Source organism: Diadema antillarum, unplaced genomic scaffold (genome assembly GCF_040938485.1).
Source record: "Diadema antillarum isolate AM-2024a unplaced genomic scaffold, OU_Dant_1.0 seq00000619_RagTag, whole genome shotgun sequence".
Classification (NCBI taxonomy): domain Eukaryota; kingdom Metazoa; phylum Echinodermata; class Echinoidea; order Diadematoida; family Diadematidae; genus Diadema; species Diadema antillarum.
In genome coordinates, this window is record NW_027271542.1 from 228737 (window position 1) to 248924 (window position 20188).

At 40.9% G+C, this 20188-nt stretch overlaps 1 protein-coding gene across 1 annotated transcript; it reads left to right on the forward strand.

The window, feature by feature from the left end:
* The first annotated feature begins 1722 nt into the window (after window positions 1–1722).
* On the forward strand, window positions 1723–19379 carry LOC139736021 (carbohydrate sulfotransferase 14-like). The gene is made up of 2 exons (XM_071646768.1): window positions 1723–2340; window positions 17748–19379. The coding sequence occupies exons 1-2, from the start codon at window positions 1723–1725 to the stop codon at window positions 18576–18578; spliced, it is 1449 nt and encodes a 482-aa protein (XP_071502869.1). The 3' UTR covers window positions 18579–19379.
* Window positions 19380–20188: the final 809 nt, after the last annotated feature.

Here is a 20188-nt window from a genome sequence, read left to right on the forward strand (position 1 = left end):
TTAGGGGATTGCTGGGTCGTTTTACAATTACTTGTGCCCAGTATATACAGTAGTTGCTATACTTGTTACACATTCGCGCAAACTTGTAGATGCGGTAACGTTAACTACAATTCCATAATTCATTTGTGCACACAAGTGTAAAGAAAAATAATGTGTTTGGAGAACTTCAGCACCTACAACCCCTACCTTCCTTGTTCTCGATACTTGTTGCTGGAATCCCAATTGTAGGTCCCCTGAAAGCTATACCGGAATGCAGATCATGTTGTGTACTAGTATCAATTGAGGTGTCCGTCATGTCAGTGTGTCTGCAGTGTGTTGTGCAGTCCACTCTCTATCATGAGTTTTGCGTACAATGAAAACGATGACGTCGCTCGAGTTCAGACAGGCATTGATCCCTTTACAATGTAATATGTGGAACCCATAGCAGGAGGTTGTATCCACCTATATAGTTATCTTTCGTTTGATATTACAAGACTGCAATATTTCGATGAGAAGGGTACGACTCATTCTTATTGATTCACTGTTAAAAAGGAAAGTCATTGAAGACTTTAAGTCTTCAATGACTTTCCTTTTTAACAGCATAATATGCTCAGCAATGCTTAGAAACCCCAGGTGGTGTAGTGATCATCGTCTCCGAATTTTGCAATGGGGTTTGATCTAATACTCCTTGAAAAGTTAAAATCCTTCACGTTTGTAACGAAGGTTTGAATGTAATGAGACCTCTTGCATTTTTTTTTTTGAATGAATTTATTCTATTTTCGAAAGCCAACTTTTGTGACTCTGTGCCGTTTAGGAACGTATACTCACGACAGGGTATTTGCATCGACGTACATTTGCATAATATAATTTAATGGAAATGGAAATGAAGGTTTAGGGCCTACTTGTGGAGGAATATGTAACAGTGACTGCTTGCTATCGAGGTAAAGACAACACGTGCTGCGGTTAAACTATTCTATTCTGAATCGGCAAGTTTTTGATCTATAGTATCTCTCCCGAGGGGAAAAAAATCGAATGCGAGTCTTATGATTCGTATGGACAATGGCGGAGAAGATGCATGTTTGTTGCTCTTTTTTTTTCGTAATTCTTACCGAATTCAGTGATGCTGTTCTCAGAACCCACGGTAACCCCCTAGGCACCTTATTCTGTCAGATCACTGGTCCGTTGCAGTGCTGAAGGCACTGGACCTATTGAAGCAATGAGGTGTTTCGCTTCTCGGTCCAGTCGTAACAAAAGGAGGGGGAAAGGATTATATTGACCAAGTGACCAATAAGAAACCCTCAGTGTCTCTCAACAAAAGCCACAGCAAACACGACTTCGACAAAGAATCCCGTAAGAATTGCATACAGTACTAGTATGCAAACCAGTGAAACCAGACATGGGGAGTGTACAGACAAGGCTCATTGATGTTAGTCAGTCTGTCAGGAATGTTAGTTGGCGTGTTAGTTACGTCGTCTTACTTCCCCAGTCCACTGGCGGCACGGACATCAGAATAGATTGATCCATCTTTCATGGATAACTCAGGCTATTCCAGTGTGGACGGCTAAAAGCAAAGGCGGATTAGAAAACGTGCCCAGCAAATTTACTGTCGTTGACAGTAAGAGGGGTTCGGGACGATTTAACTTTCGAAAAGAAAAGAAAACAAAAGAGATAGCCAGTGTTTTCGGGGAGTCTCATAGTCCTAAACAGAACTTCATGACTTCCTGAGTTGCTCTGCCCGGCACGATGGTGAAAAAGTACTACACTATCCGGGTTAGTCGCACGGTCGCCCATCTTCTTGGGCTGTGCTTCGTCTTCGGATTCGGCTTCCTCCTCATCGCCGTCCCGGCGCTCGATTCGTATCGAGAGACCGGCTCCATCAACGTCGACCTGCGCGCCGGGACCGACGGTGAGAGCCACGCCTCCGAAGAAGGAGAAGAAGAACCCATGGTGGTCGTCGAGTACGATCCTAAGGAAGCCGCCAAGATTCGCGAGGCAGAGAGAGCCAGAGACAAGAAGGAGGCCGAGGAGAAGAAGGAAGCAGAGCGCAGAGAAGCAGCTCGAAGAGCGGAACTCAGAAGGGAGCAAGATTTATTGAGACAGAAGGAGAATGCAAAGCGATTACCACCCCCTCCAAAGCCTCAAGACAGACCTGTTGCTCCCAACCCTCCAGCCAAAGCGGCCGAGGAGAAGCGGCCAGCCCGTGTGGTAGTGGATGCGGTGCTGAGGGAGAGAGCCCCTGCGATCAAGCTGCCGAACGGGATGAAAGGCTGCGCCAAGCCCTCTCCTTACGGGAGAGGTTACCTCGTAAACACCGACTCCGAGGGACGGCTCGATAGCGCCTGCAGGATGCCTTCTATAGAGGTAAAGATGTCGCCAATTGATTAAGATTTCTTCCTTGGCTACGACCATCAAAAACTTTCCCTTTATTTTGCTATTGTTAGTACCGTCATCATCATCTGTCAAATCATTTGCTGGTGTTTATTAACTCCCTTTGTCTACTTCGACCTGTTTTGATGAGAACATCTCTCCTGTTTAGGAGCAGTAGCAACAACATATCGATTTCAGAAGAAAAGGCTATAGTTTGTTTAACAATCCCATGTATTGCTCTAATTTAAAGGGGAGGGGGGTATGAATTTGGCTTGTTGTCGATAGTTTTGCGTGGCTGGGGGACACTGGCTTAGATATCAAGTCTTCTAAGTTATTGTCATATCGGGGAACTGGTGCTGGGAGATGGCAAAGTGTGATGTTTCGATCTTCCTTTGTCCATCTGTATTCGGATGCCATCACAACCTCCAATAGTACCTCCCAAGGAGAGCTAGCATTGCGACTTACAGATGAAGTCACTCAAAGGAAAAGATGTCACCCACGTCTCTAAAGAGTCAAATTGCGGTAAAGATGTATTTGCTGTTGTTATTGCTATTGAGTTGTTGTTGTTGTTGTTGTTGTTGTTGTTGTTGTTGTTGTTGTTGCTGTGATGGTGGTGGTGGTAGTGGTGGTTGCCATATTTTCACGATTGCCATCACTTTTGCGGGTGTAGGACTTACCTGGGAGATGCGTCGTAGCTGATCCTCAGCTTCTGCAATGGTCACCGCCTTTTGGAAGGGCCTTAGGTGTCTGAAAGACAAATCCTTCTCCATCTTTCTAATTATGCTCACGAATCTTCTTTATCTTTAATGAAAAGATAAAGTAAGTTCTTTGCATCATAACTTTAGATAAGTTACATGACATTATATAACGTAGAACAAAAATAATTTCGTATATATGACCTCATGTTTTTGTGTGTGTGTGTGTGTGTGTGTTTTTTTTTGGGGGGGGGAGAGGAATTGTACAAAAACATTTTTATTCCAATAAATATTAAACCATTAAAGAGATGCGAGGCGATGACTTTTGCTCAACACCACTAGTGCGCGAAACCCCACCCAACCCCCAACCCCAAATTCTTTAAAGTTGCGTGATTACAGCAAGAAGTTACGTGGCATCCTTAGTTAGTACCTCTTTGATTACAGATACAGTTAGATTATAGCTAGCACTGTTATGTTTGTGTCCATCCGCTCGTTATATAAATTCAAATTGACTGGAACAAGAAGGGGAGTTTCCCTGTTATACAATTTAGCGTGGAAACTCAAACTCTGCTCCCCTCTGCTCTAGACTCAATGTTTGAACACGAATATTTAGACTTTCCAGTCATTCGTGAGTATCGTGTAGCTGCTCCCTCCCCTTCCCCACCTCCTTTTGAGTTCTCCGGTTTGGCAGACACAGAGATCCAAAGCAAACGTTGCCCAGCCATGTATACTTTTTGTCCCGTGGATGGGATAATAGATTATGTAAACCGAATGTTAATTTAATCGGTAATGTTAACACGCTTGCGAGTAATCTTGGATGGTTTACACTCGTCATACACAGTACTAGAGGGAGTGGCTGATATGTATTACGAGAGCGTGTTAGTGTGTGTGTGTGTGTGTGTGTGTGTGTGTGTGTGTGTGTGTGTATGTGTGCGTGTGTGCTTTGATGAGACGTGAAGAATTGAACGTATAGGAAATGAGGAGAAAGGGCGTGGTTGGAGAAGGGAGGGGCGGCAGAGAATGAAAGGGGGATGGGGTGGGGGTCACGAGGGAAAGATGTTAATGCTAATCCCTCGTCATTTGGGCAGAAGTCGTGTGGCATTAATGACCTTTTTCAAATCACCTCGTTTAGAATAATACAAAGAATGCCACCAGTCCTATTGTTTCGTGAGCTAATAATCCGCGAATACCTTGAGAATACTTACGTGTCCTTGGAGAAGAACACGTAGCCGTTTTTAAAGGGCCATTAAATGCAAATGCATGTTGATGTGTGCTGCTTTGTAATGCTCCGGTTATCATTAATATTTGGCAACAAATACTAAATACGTGGATTATGTTTTATTAATGATTTTCTGCTCTTTTTCTTTACATTACTTGAATCCACTCACAGAAAATCTCCCACACCCTGATTCTGTCGATGACATCAATTGTCAGTCGTTGCTGATTTTAAATTACTAGTGTGGTTCACTTAGGACATTTGAATGTGTTTGTTTTTTTTTTCGCCTAGACTGAGCATGACTGAGCATGTTTCATACAGTGTATTTTCTTAATTAAATTAGTACTAGAAATGGAAACATGCAAGTTCTGATCAGTGTAAGGAAATGTGCATATTCATTAGCCCACACAAGTGATGTTCAAGTCAAAACCAAGACGAGCCAACATGCATTTGCATTGTAATGTATGCACAAATAGGTCCTTCAAAACTAGTACAAAATGGTAAGTGGTTAAGCTGTTTGCGTGGAAGTTTGAATTGGCCTTCGTTCGGAGAGTTAACTGAGGCCAGCCGAAGTGGCTGCCAAGTAGTACGGACCGTTCTCGAGTACGTGGAAGGACAGGTGACTTGGACCAAGGAGTTACCACTCCTCGCTTGGACTTTCTTCCATATCATGGTGTTGGCAAACAACAAACTGTATAACAATGGCGGACCGCCACGCCCTTTTTACTGAAATAATGGGTCGGTGACGAAAGTCGCCGAATACAGGGGGTTAATAGTAGGAGTCGGATTTCTTTTACCCCTGAATCTAGTTTGTGTTCCGATTACGCTTGTGTGTTTTGCCTTGGTGGCTCAGCACTTTGAGCGTTTGAGAGCGAGCCACCGAAAGTAGGTTGACGTCTAAGACCGACCATTCATATCCTGTATTACAGAAGTCGGGCCAATATTTATTTAGCACTTTGAACTTTTCGGGACAGTAATCTTTGTGCCAAAGTCCTGCATAATCTCTAGTTTTTATTTTATTCTCTCTTTTTTTTTCTTTTAATGGGAGATCTTTGATTTTTTAAGTCAGCCGCGATGAAAGCTTCTCTGTCTTATTGTCATTATAAAATGCGGAAAATGCGGAGGAAGAATTCCGCGTTTGAGCATTCTAGCAAGTCTAATTCCAGCTTCTTGCAAAACCTACAGGCTAAAAAGGACAAGGGGAAGGGAAAACTGAAAACAGATAAACTCAGCTCTTTACCAACTAAATTGATTCTTATTTTCGGCTCGATTGATTTGTTAAATTGTTTCGTAACACACCTATAAATGTGATGTTCAATCAAGATTAGCTCAACGAAGACATTTTGAGGGCATATAGTGTGAAGCGATTTCTCGACTTTCGTTATGCTGGTGTAGTGGACTTTGCGAATTACAATCTGTCATGCTATTTTAAAAGTGGAAAGGCTTGTGATTTCGACAGCCCATCCATCTTCTCCTTATTAAACGCCCTGAGCCGTGGTGCTATAAGAAAGTTGTTTGTTTGGTCGGTACTTTTAGCAGCAATAAAACATAATACTCCGACTTGCAGAGCCACAAAGAGTCAGGCGTAGAAACATCCAAGGAATGAGGTACTCGTTACCTCCTAGATCCAATCAAGGAGGTACTAACTACATGTACCAGTATCTCCTCGTACCACCTTGAGCCAACCATGGAGCTACAATAAGGCTGTAGATACATGATCCAACTCCATCCCACGGACCGCATCGTGCATTCCCATTCCGCGTTAGTTTAATTCCGCGTTGCTGCACCATACACGTATACTGCTATTACGATTCCACGTACCTAGGAGTACGTAAGAAAAAGTGCCATTGAGCGCGATATGTTCCCATCGATTATGCCAAGAGATCGAAAGTAAAGCGAGGAGGTGAATCGACTGTATTTTTTTCTCAAACGCCTGCATGCTTGACGTCATATTGAATTAAAAGGTGGGATGAGGAAAGAGAGGTTAGGAAAGTGGGAGAGAACAGTAGGAAGAAGAGTGAAGAGTGGTGGTGGTCCCATGTGTTGCTGGCAGCAGCATGGACGTGGGATCATGAGTGTTAAACGGAGGGGATCATCTTAATCAGCTATATCCCAATTTCTCTGATGTGAGATTAAGATTATTGAAGCATAATAGAACAAGTTATGCAGTTAAGCTGTTTATGGAACAGGCCTGTACCTAACGGTTTCCGAGATCACATAACAATGACGCCATTTGCGTGTCCCTCTTTGTTTACCTCGCGTGTCCCTGTAGTCCACAATAACTCAATTCTATGCTCCGTTTGCCTCCGATAATTGATATTTACTTTGTATAATATGTGACCGCTTTATCTCACCAGGGAGGATAAAGAAATATATATTTGAGTTCTCACCACTCTGCTCTTGTGAATCATGCAGTCGCTAATGTGTATTCGAAGTAACAACAACAACAACAACACAACAACAACTACAACTACAACTACTACAACAATAACCAGGATAAAAAAAAAAAATCAGTTGAAGTGTCATAGTATGGATGTATATTTTGTAATAAGCCAGTACAGAGACAGTTTATTTCAAAGACCACACCTTTCCACAGCGAGTATAGTGGTGGCGTTTAGTAATTTAGTGTTGTTGGATAGAAAACTTCGGAAGTCCGTTGGAATAGGTTATTTTGAAGCAGGGAGGCCGAGTGGCAGTGGTACGGTTTCTTTGAAACTGAAAAGGACATACAATGTAACTTCGTAGACAATTGCTTGTTACCTCTGTGTCACGAGAACTTTGTTAACTCCACGTAACGCCCTTGAGCGAAATGGCGAACAAAAGACACACCTCACTCACTTGTAAAACGGGAAGGGAGACTAATTTCTCCCCTTGATTAGTGGCGCTGTAAATTTATTCACCTCAGGTTTGCTGAGTGTGATGGAATGAAACCGCCGCCAGATATGTGAGCATGTCAACAACTATTATGACAATAGGAATCATTGCTGTAGCATACTCCACTATAAACCTATGCGAAATGGTAGGCCTATATATACCACTAATGTTTTTAGCATTACTATTACTACTTCTACACTGCTATTACTGCTGCTGCTGCTACTACTATACTACTACTACTACTACTACTACTACTACTACTACTACTACTACTACTACTACTACTTCTACTACTACTACTATACTGCTACTACGCTACTACCACTACTACGCTACTACTACTACTATACTACTACTACTACTACTACTACTACTACTACTACTACTACTTCTACTACTATACTACAATTACAGTGTCACTATTAATGATAATTATGATAACAGTTAATGCTTCACCATTATAACCCTGGTTACTGGAATCGAACCCGCGATTTCTATGTATTTAATGTGATCTTCTTATTACGTGTGATTGATGAAAATTAGATGGAAATTAATTGGAAAATGATTGTTTCACTTCAGTAGTGAAGGTTCAAGGTCAATCCTACGTTAGTGTCAAGGTAAGATAGTCTTAATAAAAAATAGTAAAGAGATGAATTGCGAAATGCTTACTGCGCTTATGAGCAATTATTGTGTGAGACGGGAGACACGTTTACCATGTTCATCCTTTCCAGGTTATTTTCACTCTTTAAAGCACTTTTGCACTCTTTTCCCCCGATGTTCTGCTCGGAACGTTGATTTAACGACCTATTTCCTGGAAACAGTTCCTACTTTTGTTTGTGATGCAGGCCTTGCATAGCAAACTCATGTGCCAATAGGTCGTAAGTCACTTCCGTGAATTACGATAATGTCTTAACTCTCATAGAATCATCTTCTCAAGAATACGATATCATTGACATTATACAAAAAGATCTTAAGCCTTGTAGAATCATCTTCTCAAGAATATAAGTATTACCATTGACATGGTACACAAATAAGCTGCCTGTGGTATCGCATGATTTATAAAAAGCTCAAATTTGGAGCGACAGTCATATATTTCGTTTTTATGGAAAATATGACCTTTAATGAGGAGAGAATAACATCCATCTTTTTGATAATGAAATGGAAGTCATTTTCTCATCAATATCGAGTTAGATTTACAATGTTGATTTGATGATTGCAGGCAATGATTCATACGTCGCAATGTTCCTCATCGCGAACATGACGCGGTGATGTCAGAATACATTGCATACGTTGCTATAAATATTATTTGAACGAATTTTGTAGAATGTTTGGAGAATGAAAAGGGAAGGGGGGGGGGGAATCTTGTCTGTATCTTGTATCTTTCAAAGGTGACCTGAGGATTGTGGAGCTTCAGTTCAGTGAAAATCCGGGGAATGGGGGCACAGGATTTTAAGTAACACTCCACTGATGCGCAAGGTTATGCTTGATATCGGATCTGTTGTCGGGAGAGAGAGCGCGGAAGGTATCTTAGTGTATACACACCTTCTCCTTGGAAAAGGAAAAGAGAATAAAAAGAGTATACATTGTAATTGGTATGTTACGAGGTAACACTTGATCTTTGTTCCCTGTCAGCATCTCATGTTAACTCTCTTAAGCATTTCGTTTGTCTGACGTCAAGTGAAAACCGCTCAAAGGATTTTTCAGATGTCTTAATCATAATCCTACAATGTTGAAGCTCGGTGGTCAGTGAACTGTAGCTATTTCCAGCCATTACTTTAGCAGCGAATGTCCACTTGCGATATTTCAAAACTGAAAGAGATTTAATATTGAAATGAACTGACAAAATAATACTATGCTTGAACATACAGGATAGTACAATATATTATGTAGTGGACTCGCGGTAGATGAAGGGTCACTGTACTTTTTTGCTAAGGTACAGTTTCTCGCCAGAATTTTAGTTTTGAATGGCCGGTGAAATATTATCTGACGGTATATATGATACTGTAGATTGAAGAAAAAAAGAATATGTCCGTCATGACGGGGGATAAGGGGCAAGGTCAAATATCAACGAAAATTTAACTTGCTCGATTGTTGCTTTCTGGTCATAACTTCCACCAAGTATTAGTCCAATACCAATTATTCGGTGATGTCATCAATTATAAATAATTGGAATCCAATCTTTTTCTCTCTGAAGGTTAAAGGTTAATCCTTGGTCAAGGGTCAAGGTTAGGGAGTCTCGTTAATGTGATTATAAAAAAGAAGCATCGGCATGTTTAGTTTTTCTTCTCCTTGAGTTCAAATTGTGAGCCTTTTGATTCGTCACTTCGTCGCATCTAATCCTAGAAACGTCGAAGGAATGGTACAGTTTTGGTTGAGATGGGGCTTGAGGTTTCAAATTTTTTTTAATGATTTTTGAGATAATGAAAACCTCAATGTGGAATATGAAAAGCGTATAATACTAAGAGGAATTCAACGTTTATTCGATAAGAATTAGTTCTTAAATGACTGAGATATCCGAAACAAAGCAATCCTTTCATAATAAAAAGGTGGGGCCCACCTTTTTATGAGGATCGTTTTGTTCTACTTTGTTTTTGAATATCTCAGCCATTTCAAAACCGATTTTTCATCAAGTAACGTTGGAATTCATCGCAAACCATTATGCTTTGCAACATTTTATGAAGTGGTTTCTGAGTATCGCAAAAAGTTAAAAGCTGATTTTTTTTTTCACCTCAACCAATACTGTACCATCACTTGATTCAGAGCCTTTGACAAAGCTGTGCACCACATCTCCATTATCTACGCCAGAAATGATCAGTCTACAGGCAAACCAGTATGAGTGTTTGTCTTCTCATTTTCTTTTTCGTGTGCAGAATGGGCAGCGCACAATCCGTCGAATAACTGCTTTGAAGGCAAATAAGGGGTGAAAAGGGCTATTTGATGAGTGTTGTAATTCCCCTTACCATACCTACACGGAGAATGAAATAGTGCTTCCACAGAACAGTAAACGCCGAGAGGTTGGGGGGGGGGGGGGGGGGGCAATGTGAGTATGTCGTGTGCGCTTGAAATATTATGCTAATATTTACACTGATATTGTCCTTGTGCAAACTTGTTGCTTTGAAATGGCCAATGCGGAAATTTGGGCGTGCTTCGAAAATGTGGGAGTTGAATTCAATGAATGTTGGTGTGAATTTACACAACACTGAGTGAACAAAATAGAAAAAGAAATTATGCGGCTAGGAAAGGTAAGCAAAAAAGTCGGTTTTTTTTCTCCTTTGGGTGATGTAATTACGATATTCATTTTTGCCGCTCCAAAACAATGGCATTGTATGTTACCCACATCATAGTAATTATTCGCCTTTTAGTGTTTTAGAATGACGAGTATTTTCAGTTTAAATGTTTCGTAATGGAGGACTATGACATCATTATTTCTTTCCATCCCGTTTATATGGCCTTGAATGGACTACGTTGTCGCCATGAACGCAGAAACGGCTCCAGCTCGCCGTAGATGATGTATATAATAGCTGAATCTTGAATATCCCATCAGGCAGTAAAACCATCTGCTTTGCCATAGTGGGCCTTTTGTATATTGTTCGATGAATAGAAATCGTCCCCAATTGTTCCGTCACGACTAGGCTTCCATGACGACCGTATAGTTGTTCGTGTTCGTGGTGTGCGTGTCAGGAAGGCAAGTGCGAGAACGTGATGTGAATAGAACCTTCCAATATGTTGTTGTTGTCGTTGTTTTGTGTTTAGTGGCGTTTTCCATTTTCTTTAGAATATTTACGCCATATTTAATATGTGGTCACATATATGTGTTCAGCAATTCTAGTCTCCTCCGAGACGTCTGTGACTATATTTACTGCCACGCGCTTTCCAGTCGTTACCTCCAAGAAATATTAATATTAAGAAACTACGCGATTCTTTAGGTTATCGATCATTAGCTGTATCTACAGGAAGCAAAGTATCTTATGGTATTGTCCGTTTTCCAGTGTGATTCAATGTACATTGTGGCATATTATATGCATTAAATCCTCAAATGTCAATACAAATGTAGTGAGAAGTCACAAATTTGATCCAAATGATTTGGTTTGGCTAAATACGATCCTGACGATCCTGAGAGCCTAGAATATGGGGAATTGTCTCTTAAAAGTGTCGGCACTGTTTTCTGAGTCTAGACTTTACCCAGGCTTGGCACCCGGGGTTTGGCACAGGTACCACGACGCAGTGTATTTATGCTTTAGATGCCATCAGAAAGACACGCCTTGTGTTTACAATCCCTGAAAAGATCCGCTGTAGACGTAGAACACGATGAGCTATGGTAGGTTCCTGTACCTTGGGTATACACTCATACTAGCATGAGCGGATAAACTCAAAAGGTTAAAGTATTGGTTGAGGTGAGGATTCAGCTTTTAACTCCTTTTTTTTTTGCGAGATACGTCGAAACCACTTTATGAAATGTTGAGATTTTAAGAGGTACGGTGTATTCAAAATTTATGTGATGAAAATTGGTTTCGAAGTGAATGATGTATCCAAAAACAAAGTAAAACAAAGTGAATCCTATAGAGGATGGGTCCCACCTTTTATTAGGATCGCTTTGTTTTGGATATCTCAGCCATTTCAAAACCAGTTTTCATCGAATAAACTTTGATTTCCTCTTACAATTTTTTTTATACTCTATCATATTTCACTATAGGTTAGTCATTATCTAAAAAAAAAATCATCATAAAAAAGCGTTCGAACCCTGAAGCCCAATCTCAACCGAAACTGTATCAGCCCTTTAACAGAACTGCCAAGTCTTCGACTCTCACACATTCCTGATTCAACAATTTCGTCGAGTCTTGACCAAAGAATATGAAAAAAGTCCTGATTGGGGAATAGTTGTTGCCCATTGAGATTTTGTAAACATAATAGGAGTACCCCTTAGAGCTCTTGGGAATATCCTGGATGTTGTTATGGTGTAGCCTTGGGCAAAATTAATGTACGTTGTGTAGCTGTAAAGGTAGCTAACTTGACAGCATTGCGGGGCTGTGAGAGTTTTTCTTCCACTTCAACTGGACGCAAAGCTGCACACATAGCCCTACTCGGTACATGCATCACCCCGTGTGCGTGGGTTTGCAAGACGGACGTTATGGCGTCTTGACAAGGGTGAGATGCTTTTGGTGTGTAATACCTCTGCTATCGTAAAGAATGTATTTGGCCGCTAGGGGCAAACTCAAGACGTTCAAAATATCTGGAGCTACGGGGCAGACGACCGATAGCAGATCCACTTCTGAAACCATTGACCTTTTGGGACGTCGATCAGTTTACTTCTCTCCCCTGCTCATCAACATTCTTTGGGGCTCAGCCAGACAAGCTGCAGTCACATCACTACAAGAAGAATCTACTGACCTTCCACACCCAGACACAGCATTGCATGAGTGGGACTACGGGTGTCCTTACACAGACTGCTGTAGGCCACTATTCGGGAGTTTCTTTTTAATACCAATTTAAGACGTCAAGAGCTTAGGTAAATCCGAGTAAAGGCCATGTGCAATTTAATGGCCTCGTGTGTGTGTGTGTGTGTGTGTGTGCCTGCCTATTGAAAAAAAAATGTGTGTGTGTGCGTTTGAGTGTGTGTGTGTGTGTGTGTGTGTGTGTGTGTGTGTGTGTGTGTGTATGTTGGGGTTTGTGTGTATTTTTGTGTGTAGGCCCCTACTTGTAGAATAAAAAAGAATTATAGATACAGTAAGCAAACAGGCAGATAGACAGACGGATAAAAGAAAAGACGAATATAGGCCTAGATAGATAGAAAGACATTGAATGATAAAAACGTTACTAGATAAATAGATAGACACCGATAAACAGATAGAAAGATGGACACAGTTAGATATGGATGGATAGATAGATATATAGATAGATAGATATATAGATAGATAGATAGATAGATAGATAGATAGATCCTAGATAGACACTGATAGATGCATAGATAGCTAGTTAGATAGATTGATAGATAAAAAGACAGATAGATAGATGCATAGATAGCTATAAGTAGATAGTAGATAGTAGATAGATAGATAGATAGATAGATAGATAGATAGATAGATGGATGGATTAATAGATAGATAGATAGATAGATGGATGGATAGATAGATAGACACAAATAGATAGATGCATAGATAGATAGATGGATAGGTAGATAGGTAGATATGTGAATAGATGCATAAATAAAAAGAAATGTAACCATGTGACGTTAATCTATGCATGAACAACTGAAATATAATACATTGCATGTGAAGTGAGTGAGAAAAAGAAAGATGAAGACAGTTATAATGACACTAGAGTGTGCTGAAAGTCTGGCGCCAAATGGTGGGCCGCACGAGCCATAAATAACTCAGTAAACTACAATGGCTGTATAGTTTTAGCCAATCAGAAGGCAGGAAACTACAAACCGAAGATCACAAACAAAAACTTCAACTAACGTTCAAATAAAAAATTAGGTAATTTATGACCCTCCCGCTTTCGCCCACTGTTGTAGACTTTCTAAAAGCCGAAGGATTCTTTTGTATAGGAGTCTTCTTCAAATTTCTTTGCAGGGATTGTGTATGATAAAACCTTGAGTGGCGAAACGGGAGGTCAGATTCTCAGAACACTACCCTGGTCGTAATAACATCGAGTGGGAAAGGATGATGCCCACATAATTGACTCGTAAACCTATTTTCGGCCAAGGAAGGTCAAAGAAGCCGTCTGAATCAGAAAAGATTAATCCTGCTGTGAATATTATGGACTCTGGTTACAGTTAATGAACACATTGTTACCTATCTATGCTCCATTGATCCCAAAGCATGACCAGAGAGGCTCTGAAGAACCATTCGGCTTTAGAAAGTCTACAGGAGTGGATGAAAGCCAACCAGTAAAATGATATACACTTTGGTCGAGGCTTTCATTTTGTTCTGATAATAATAGTCTTTTTCAGAGCCATGTACATCCATGTAAAGCAAGAATCATGGAGCTACACTGTACGTGTTGTAGCTCCATGCACGAACGAAAGGTTGTCGGGTTTTAAAGGGACTGTACAGTACTGGTTGAGGTAGGGATTCATGTTTTGAACATTCCTAAGTGAGATAATGAAAAGCCTCTTATGAAATGTGAAAGAGCATGTAATTTTAAGAAGGATTCAACGTTTATTTGATGAAAATTGGTTTTCAAATGGCTGAGATATCCAAAAAAGTGCTAATAATAAAAGGCGACATGCCCCAACTTTATTAGTATCTCTTTGTTTCACCTTGTTTTTAGATATCTCGGCCATTTCAAAACCGATTTTCATCGAATAAACTTTTGATACCCCTTAGAACTGTGTGCTCTTTGACATCTCATAGAGTGGTTTCTGAATATCTCACAAAACGTTAAAAGTTTTCAAAAGCTAAATCTTCACCTCAACCAGAACTGTACACACCCTTTAATCTATGCATGAGAGAAAACCTGGTTTGTAGGCCTATATCCCAGGACAAGATGTATATAAGGCCAACAAGGTCGGTGGAAAACTTATCTTTTAGGAGGAATTTTTACGCTGAGAGGAGCAAAATCATATGCATTGAATGAATTCGACTTTTCTTAGATTTTCACAGCCAGATTTACACAAACGGTCTTTTTATTTCACTCAGTCTGCGTTGAGTTTCCTCAAGTAATCTGAAAGATATTGCGAAAGCCTGTGGTGAGGGGATACTCTAGCCTTATTGTTTTAGTTGGGGTTTTTTTTGTGCTTATACGAGTTCACACAGGTTTCCGTGAAAAAAAGAAAGACCCTTACGAGGCTCGGTCTGGACACAAGACTATCAACCATTATCGGAATTGGTGAAAACACGTGCCATTCCCGAATCAATAGGAACCTGCACTTTTTATATCGCTCATCGAGATGGTCCGCAGCTTGTAGTCATAGCAACGACGCCATCCGATTACCATGATTGATTACACGCCAAGCACCCGCTGCCTTGGATGTTAAAGCAGGGAGGTGAGACTCACCTCCGTGGTTAAAGGCATGGTGACGCTATTAGCTGTAACAGTTCTCTGACAGACAGACAGACAGATAGACAGACAGACAGACAGATAGACAGACAGACAGATAGTTTCGACCGCTTTCTCCTCTTCCGTATTTTAGGTGGTAGGTTTCATAAACGCTGGGCAAATTTATGTATGTTGATTCGCTCCTCAGTGCGGCTTGATCAAGGAAAACTTTACGGACCGGTACGTATGCTAAGAATAACGCGAAGTAGAAGATGAAATAATGCATTGTGATATTCGTTGCATGTTTGCATCACGTAAGAGAAACATTCCCCTGTACAAACAAGACCAACTATATAGACGCCTCTCCATGTCTTTTTTCTAGCGTATAATACAGCTTACTCGTTTCCTATCTACCTTTACTGCATACACTCTCTTCCTCTCTTTCTTTCGTTTTCATCCAGACGCTAATATTTATCACCTCAGCTGAAATATATTTCTCCGCTATGCAGAAGGACCGATAACCTTGACTCCATAAAGGAAAGCACCTGTCACGCTTGTCAGTAATCCGGACTACCTCTCGAAGCCTGGAGAACAAAGTAGAAACAGGGAGAGGCTTTTCACCTCCCTCCTTTATGGAAGCTTGAGATCGTTAGCACAGCTATTGGAAGTTCTCCCCAGATATTTTGATTTAGAATCAGCGCTAGCAGAAATAATAAGATAATTATTCTAAACACCGAGTGGAAGACCAGCTATTGCAGCTGAAGATAGCTCGCTATCCAGCCATCTTCACAGCTGTAAATTAAACAATCAAACAAAACAAAAACAAATGAGATGGATGCTATTTTGCTAACAGATCAATGACACCCTCCCCCCCCCCCCCCAATACACAAACACCGTTCATGTCGCGTCACAGTCACGTGGTGAAGGTAATAGTTGAGGACTACTACATGATGTCCGTGTATCAAACGATCTTAGTAATTGGTATGCTTGGTCTAGCTTTGCGTTTTCTTATTATCATTTTTTTCCATTGTTCTTCATACATCAACACATCAGTTGCGCTCCTTGGAGCTCAGTATAGTCAGTCATTTGAACTTCTCAACAGTAATGCCCACCTTGGCTTGATGATGTTGTGCTTTAATTTTGGTGATTTCTAGAGGTGAAGCCGAAGTAATCTATGTCCACGTGATGGCTCTCATATTCTTTTCTTTCTTTCTTTATTTTTTTTGTTCTAGTAGTCCTACATGTATCACTGTTATTCCCTGTCAGAAATCATTAACAAAGTCATTACCAAAGCTCATTCAACGTATGATTCTGCGGCTAGTAATCTACCCTATGTACGTCATTAGGATAGTGTGCTCATACTTAATGGACTGTGTGCCAGTGTGATATTTCTATGACGGAAATTTAATCCATGACAGTATAATGGTCGTTACCAATCACAGTGTACTTTGTCAATGAGGTGCAGCGTTTTCGGTCTAATGAGTAAATTGCAGTACTGATGGTGCTTCCTGATTCCTCGGATGATTGCTGCTTTTCAAAAGTGTAATTCCCAGGCTGAGATTGGAACCGAGCACGCAATTAGGACCTACGTAGTAACTGTGTGGGGAGCATGTCATTTCGACGGGTTATTAGAATCTGCATGGAAACCGAGTCGCTATCCATTACAAAGCGGAAAGCGTTATAAGGATTGGCCTTTACACCGATGGATGATTGCAAATTACGTGAAGCGGCAGTTTACAGAATTGTCCATGATATGGGAGAAACATTTTACTATGCTGATTTTTTTTTCTTGATGGACTAGAAATGACAATCAATAATAGTGCTCGATATCAGCGGAGACCTGGGGCCTTTAAAATTGATATCGGGCCACCAAACTTTCAAAAAACATACCTTTTGCTGGCCCAATATTGCGCTACTAATATTGAAAATGGATTGCTGTGTTTCCTTTTATTTAGCGCCACTGCACTTCTTTTTCGGGCCACCAACATTTCAAATTCAAATTCAGTAATTCTAGTGGCCAGAACTGGCAACTAGAGGAAAATGGTTCGTGTCGAGCCCGCAATAATTTTGCACATTCTACGATGAGGTGCGTTTACCTTGGCGTGATACCGTATTAGATTTTGCCTTCTTCATTGGCCACGTGAGGTGATTTACGTCGTCCTGTCCTGGCTGCTCTATCAGCGAGCTTTAGATCTACGACACGGGCAAGGAAAACAGGTTTCGTGCGCATGTGCAGAACACCATAGTTTTCGCGTCGCAGATCTAACGCTTGCTATCAATGCAGAGGCGTCAAAGACGAATTGTTCTTTTAACCTTTCAGTTGTGGGGTCCGTTTGCGTAATTCCCCTCTCTATTGGTTTATAAGTTTACAAGGTTGCAATTACGCAACCATGAATCCACAGCAAGATTATCAGTTACAGTATTGGTATGGTAACACCAATCAATCGATATTTGTACTACTGTACTATCATGTACAAACTTGTTTTATTCGATACACCTTTGTACAAGGTTTCTGAATATGATTACTTTAACAAGTGCTCAGAATTCTCTTGAATCCCTTCCATCAAATTCAAGCAGTGTTTCTTCTGTTATTGTTAGTATTAACCTTGGATTTCTTTTATATTTATGTGCTGCAGGTCACACGAAACATTCGGAACACCACGATGCATTCCCTGTGTGCAGTGGAAGACCTCAACCACGTGGATGTGTTAAACAGTGAACAGAGGAGGACTCTGTATGGGCAACTCCTCGTGGATGACGCGCACAAGTTTATCTACTGCTTCGTACCGAAGGTGGCGTGCTCCAACTGGAAGCGTGTTATCAAGTACATGAATGGAAAAGTACCTGACTTGGAAACTCCAATGAAGATGGACCATCATAAGGATCTGGTCACCCTCACGGAGTTCAACGACGAGGAGGTGGCGTATAGGCTGAAAAACTATTACAAGTTTATGTTTGTTCGGGACCCAACGGAGCGATTGCTGTCTGCGTACCGAAATAAATTTGGTGAGAATATCGGCACGTATAACGCGAAATACGCGCCGAAGATTATCGCGAAGTATCGAAAACCTGGCACGATCATTGAGGGCGCCGATCAGTCAAGGATAACCTTCGAGGAATTCTTACGGTTTCTCGTGGATAGCGACACGCGGAGAATGGATCCGCACTGGAGGCCGATGCATGAGTTGTGCCAGCCCTGTGCCATTAAGTACGACTTTATCGGATCCTTTGAACAACTATCCGAGGACGCCTCTCTGGTCTTGGATAAGATCCGAGGACAAAGTGATGCGTATTTCCCCAAACGCCAGAGTTGGTATAAACCCACAACGAATGATAAACTCGAGCGAGAGATTAATAACGTCAAAGAAGTCTATATGAAGCAGGTAGTAGACAAATATGCGCGAGATTTCATGCTGTTCGGATATCAGCCCCGGGTATCCGAAGTCACTCGACCGAAGCGGTTATGACCCGGGAGAAAGAAATAGCTTGTATCTATGAGAGACTAGATTGAGATTAGAATTTAATTCTAGACATGAATTTCAAGGGATGTTGACTACTGTACTACCAAAGATGCCTTTGTGATTTTTTTTTTCGTTATCTTTTATCGATTTCAAAGCAACGACAGTGTTTTTGTGTGGTGGAAGAAATGAATACTTTTTCCCTGTAAGTATCATGTCTATTGTATGAGTATGAAGCAAAGTTCGTCATAAGATGGTGTGTCACAACTCAAGTATTTTTTTTTCCCCGAGACAGTACGGAAATCGTGATTGTCAAGGACATTCAAGTAACAGTTCACACCATGTTTAAGAATACTTTAACTCTTTCTGTTCCATGGTCTTTGGACAGCGTGTACAATGCTACGAGACTTTCTGAGCCAATCAGAACTCAAAGCATTAATGATAGGATAAAGTAAAAGAGAACGGGACTGAAGAGATTAGGGAACTGCACGAACAGCCACAAAACAAATGAAAATATGGAGAGATTTGGGTGCAAGCCAATGAAAGAATTTTGAGGCAATACGTTACCGTGTCATCAAACTCGTATATTATGTGATAGATAGATGGCAATTAGTCGACAACGAGATTATCTTTCTCGGCTGTCCAAATTCCATTAATATGAGTCCCGCTCCATAAGGTATATGGTTGAAGCTGATGGAAACCAATGCAATCATGTAGACAGTCTTGTACCAGGAAAAAAAATGTACTTTGGAAAATATTACCACACGCTGTCGGTCATAGTTTATAATATTCTACACTGTGGCACCTTGGTTTGATGGCACTCGTTGAAATATCAATGTACTGTAAGCAACCAGGCTCGTTCACAATAACGTAAATTATTTCCATCCGTAATTTGTCGCTTATCTAGCCGCTTTTTGTTTCTTTCGCGTAAATGTTTGATACGCATGAGATATGCGAAACAATTTACGTTGTCGTTTTGCGCAATATGCAATGGCAACGTTTGGTTGTTGTTTTTTTCCGCTTGTATTCAACTGAGCTTGTCAACCGTGGAGCTATATGCAGAGTTCGCCCAGTGAATCGACGAAAAATGAGTGATTTTGTGTGAAGTAGCCTCTACTTTGTTTATTTAAAGAAAACATCTCTATTATGGTCGTAACAAGGCTTGCAAAGGGAGACTCTACGAACGACTTTTACCAGTCGCTGGTCAAGCAAGTCTAGCCAACTCAGTGAATGAGAGCAATTAAATGTTATTATGAGGATCATTCCAATGGCGCTGTCTTCGTATATCGCCTGCGTCAACCGAGAACACATGTGACAGCGTGCGTGTCTAAACTGTGTATGTGTGTGAGTCGATGAGCGCACGACATGAGTGCTTGAAGCACGATCGACTCTCGCGTGTCATTTTACAACGATGCTCGGGAAAAAAAAACAACATTTTATTGATGAAATGATGGAAATGTATAGTATTTGAGTCGTAACAAACAGTGCTTTATTCGTTAGCGGTATTAGAGGTTAATTTTCATGTTCCTCGATTAACAAGCGTCTACGAGATTTAAGAGCTACGTGTACATGTACAGTTCTTCCTACTTACATTATTGTACAACTTTGTTTCCTCAAGC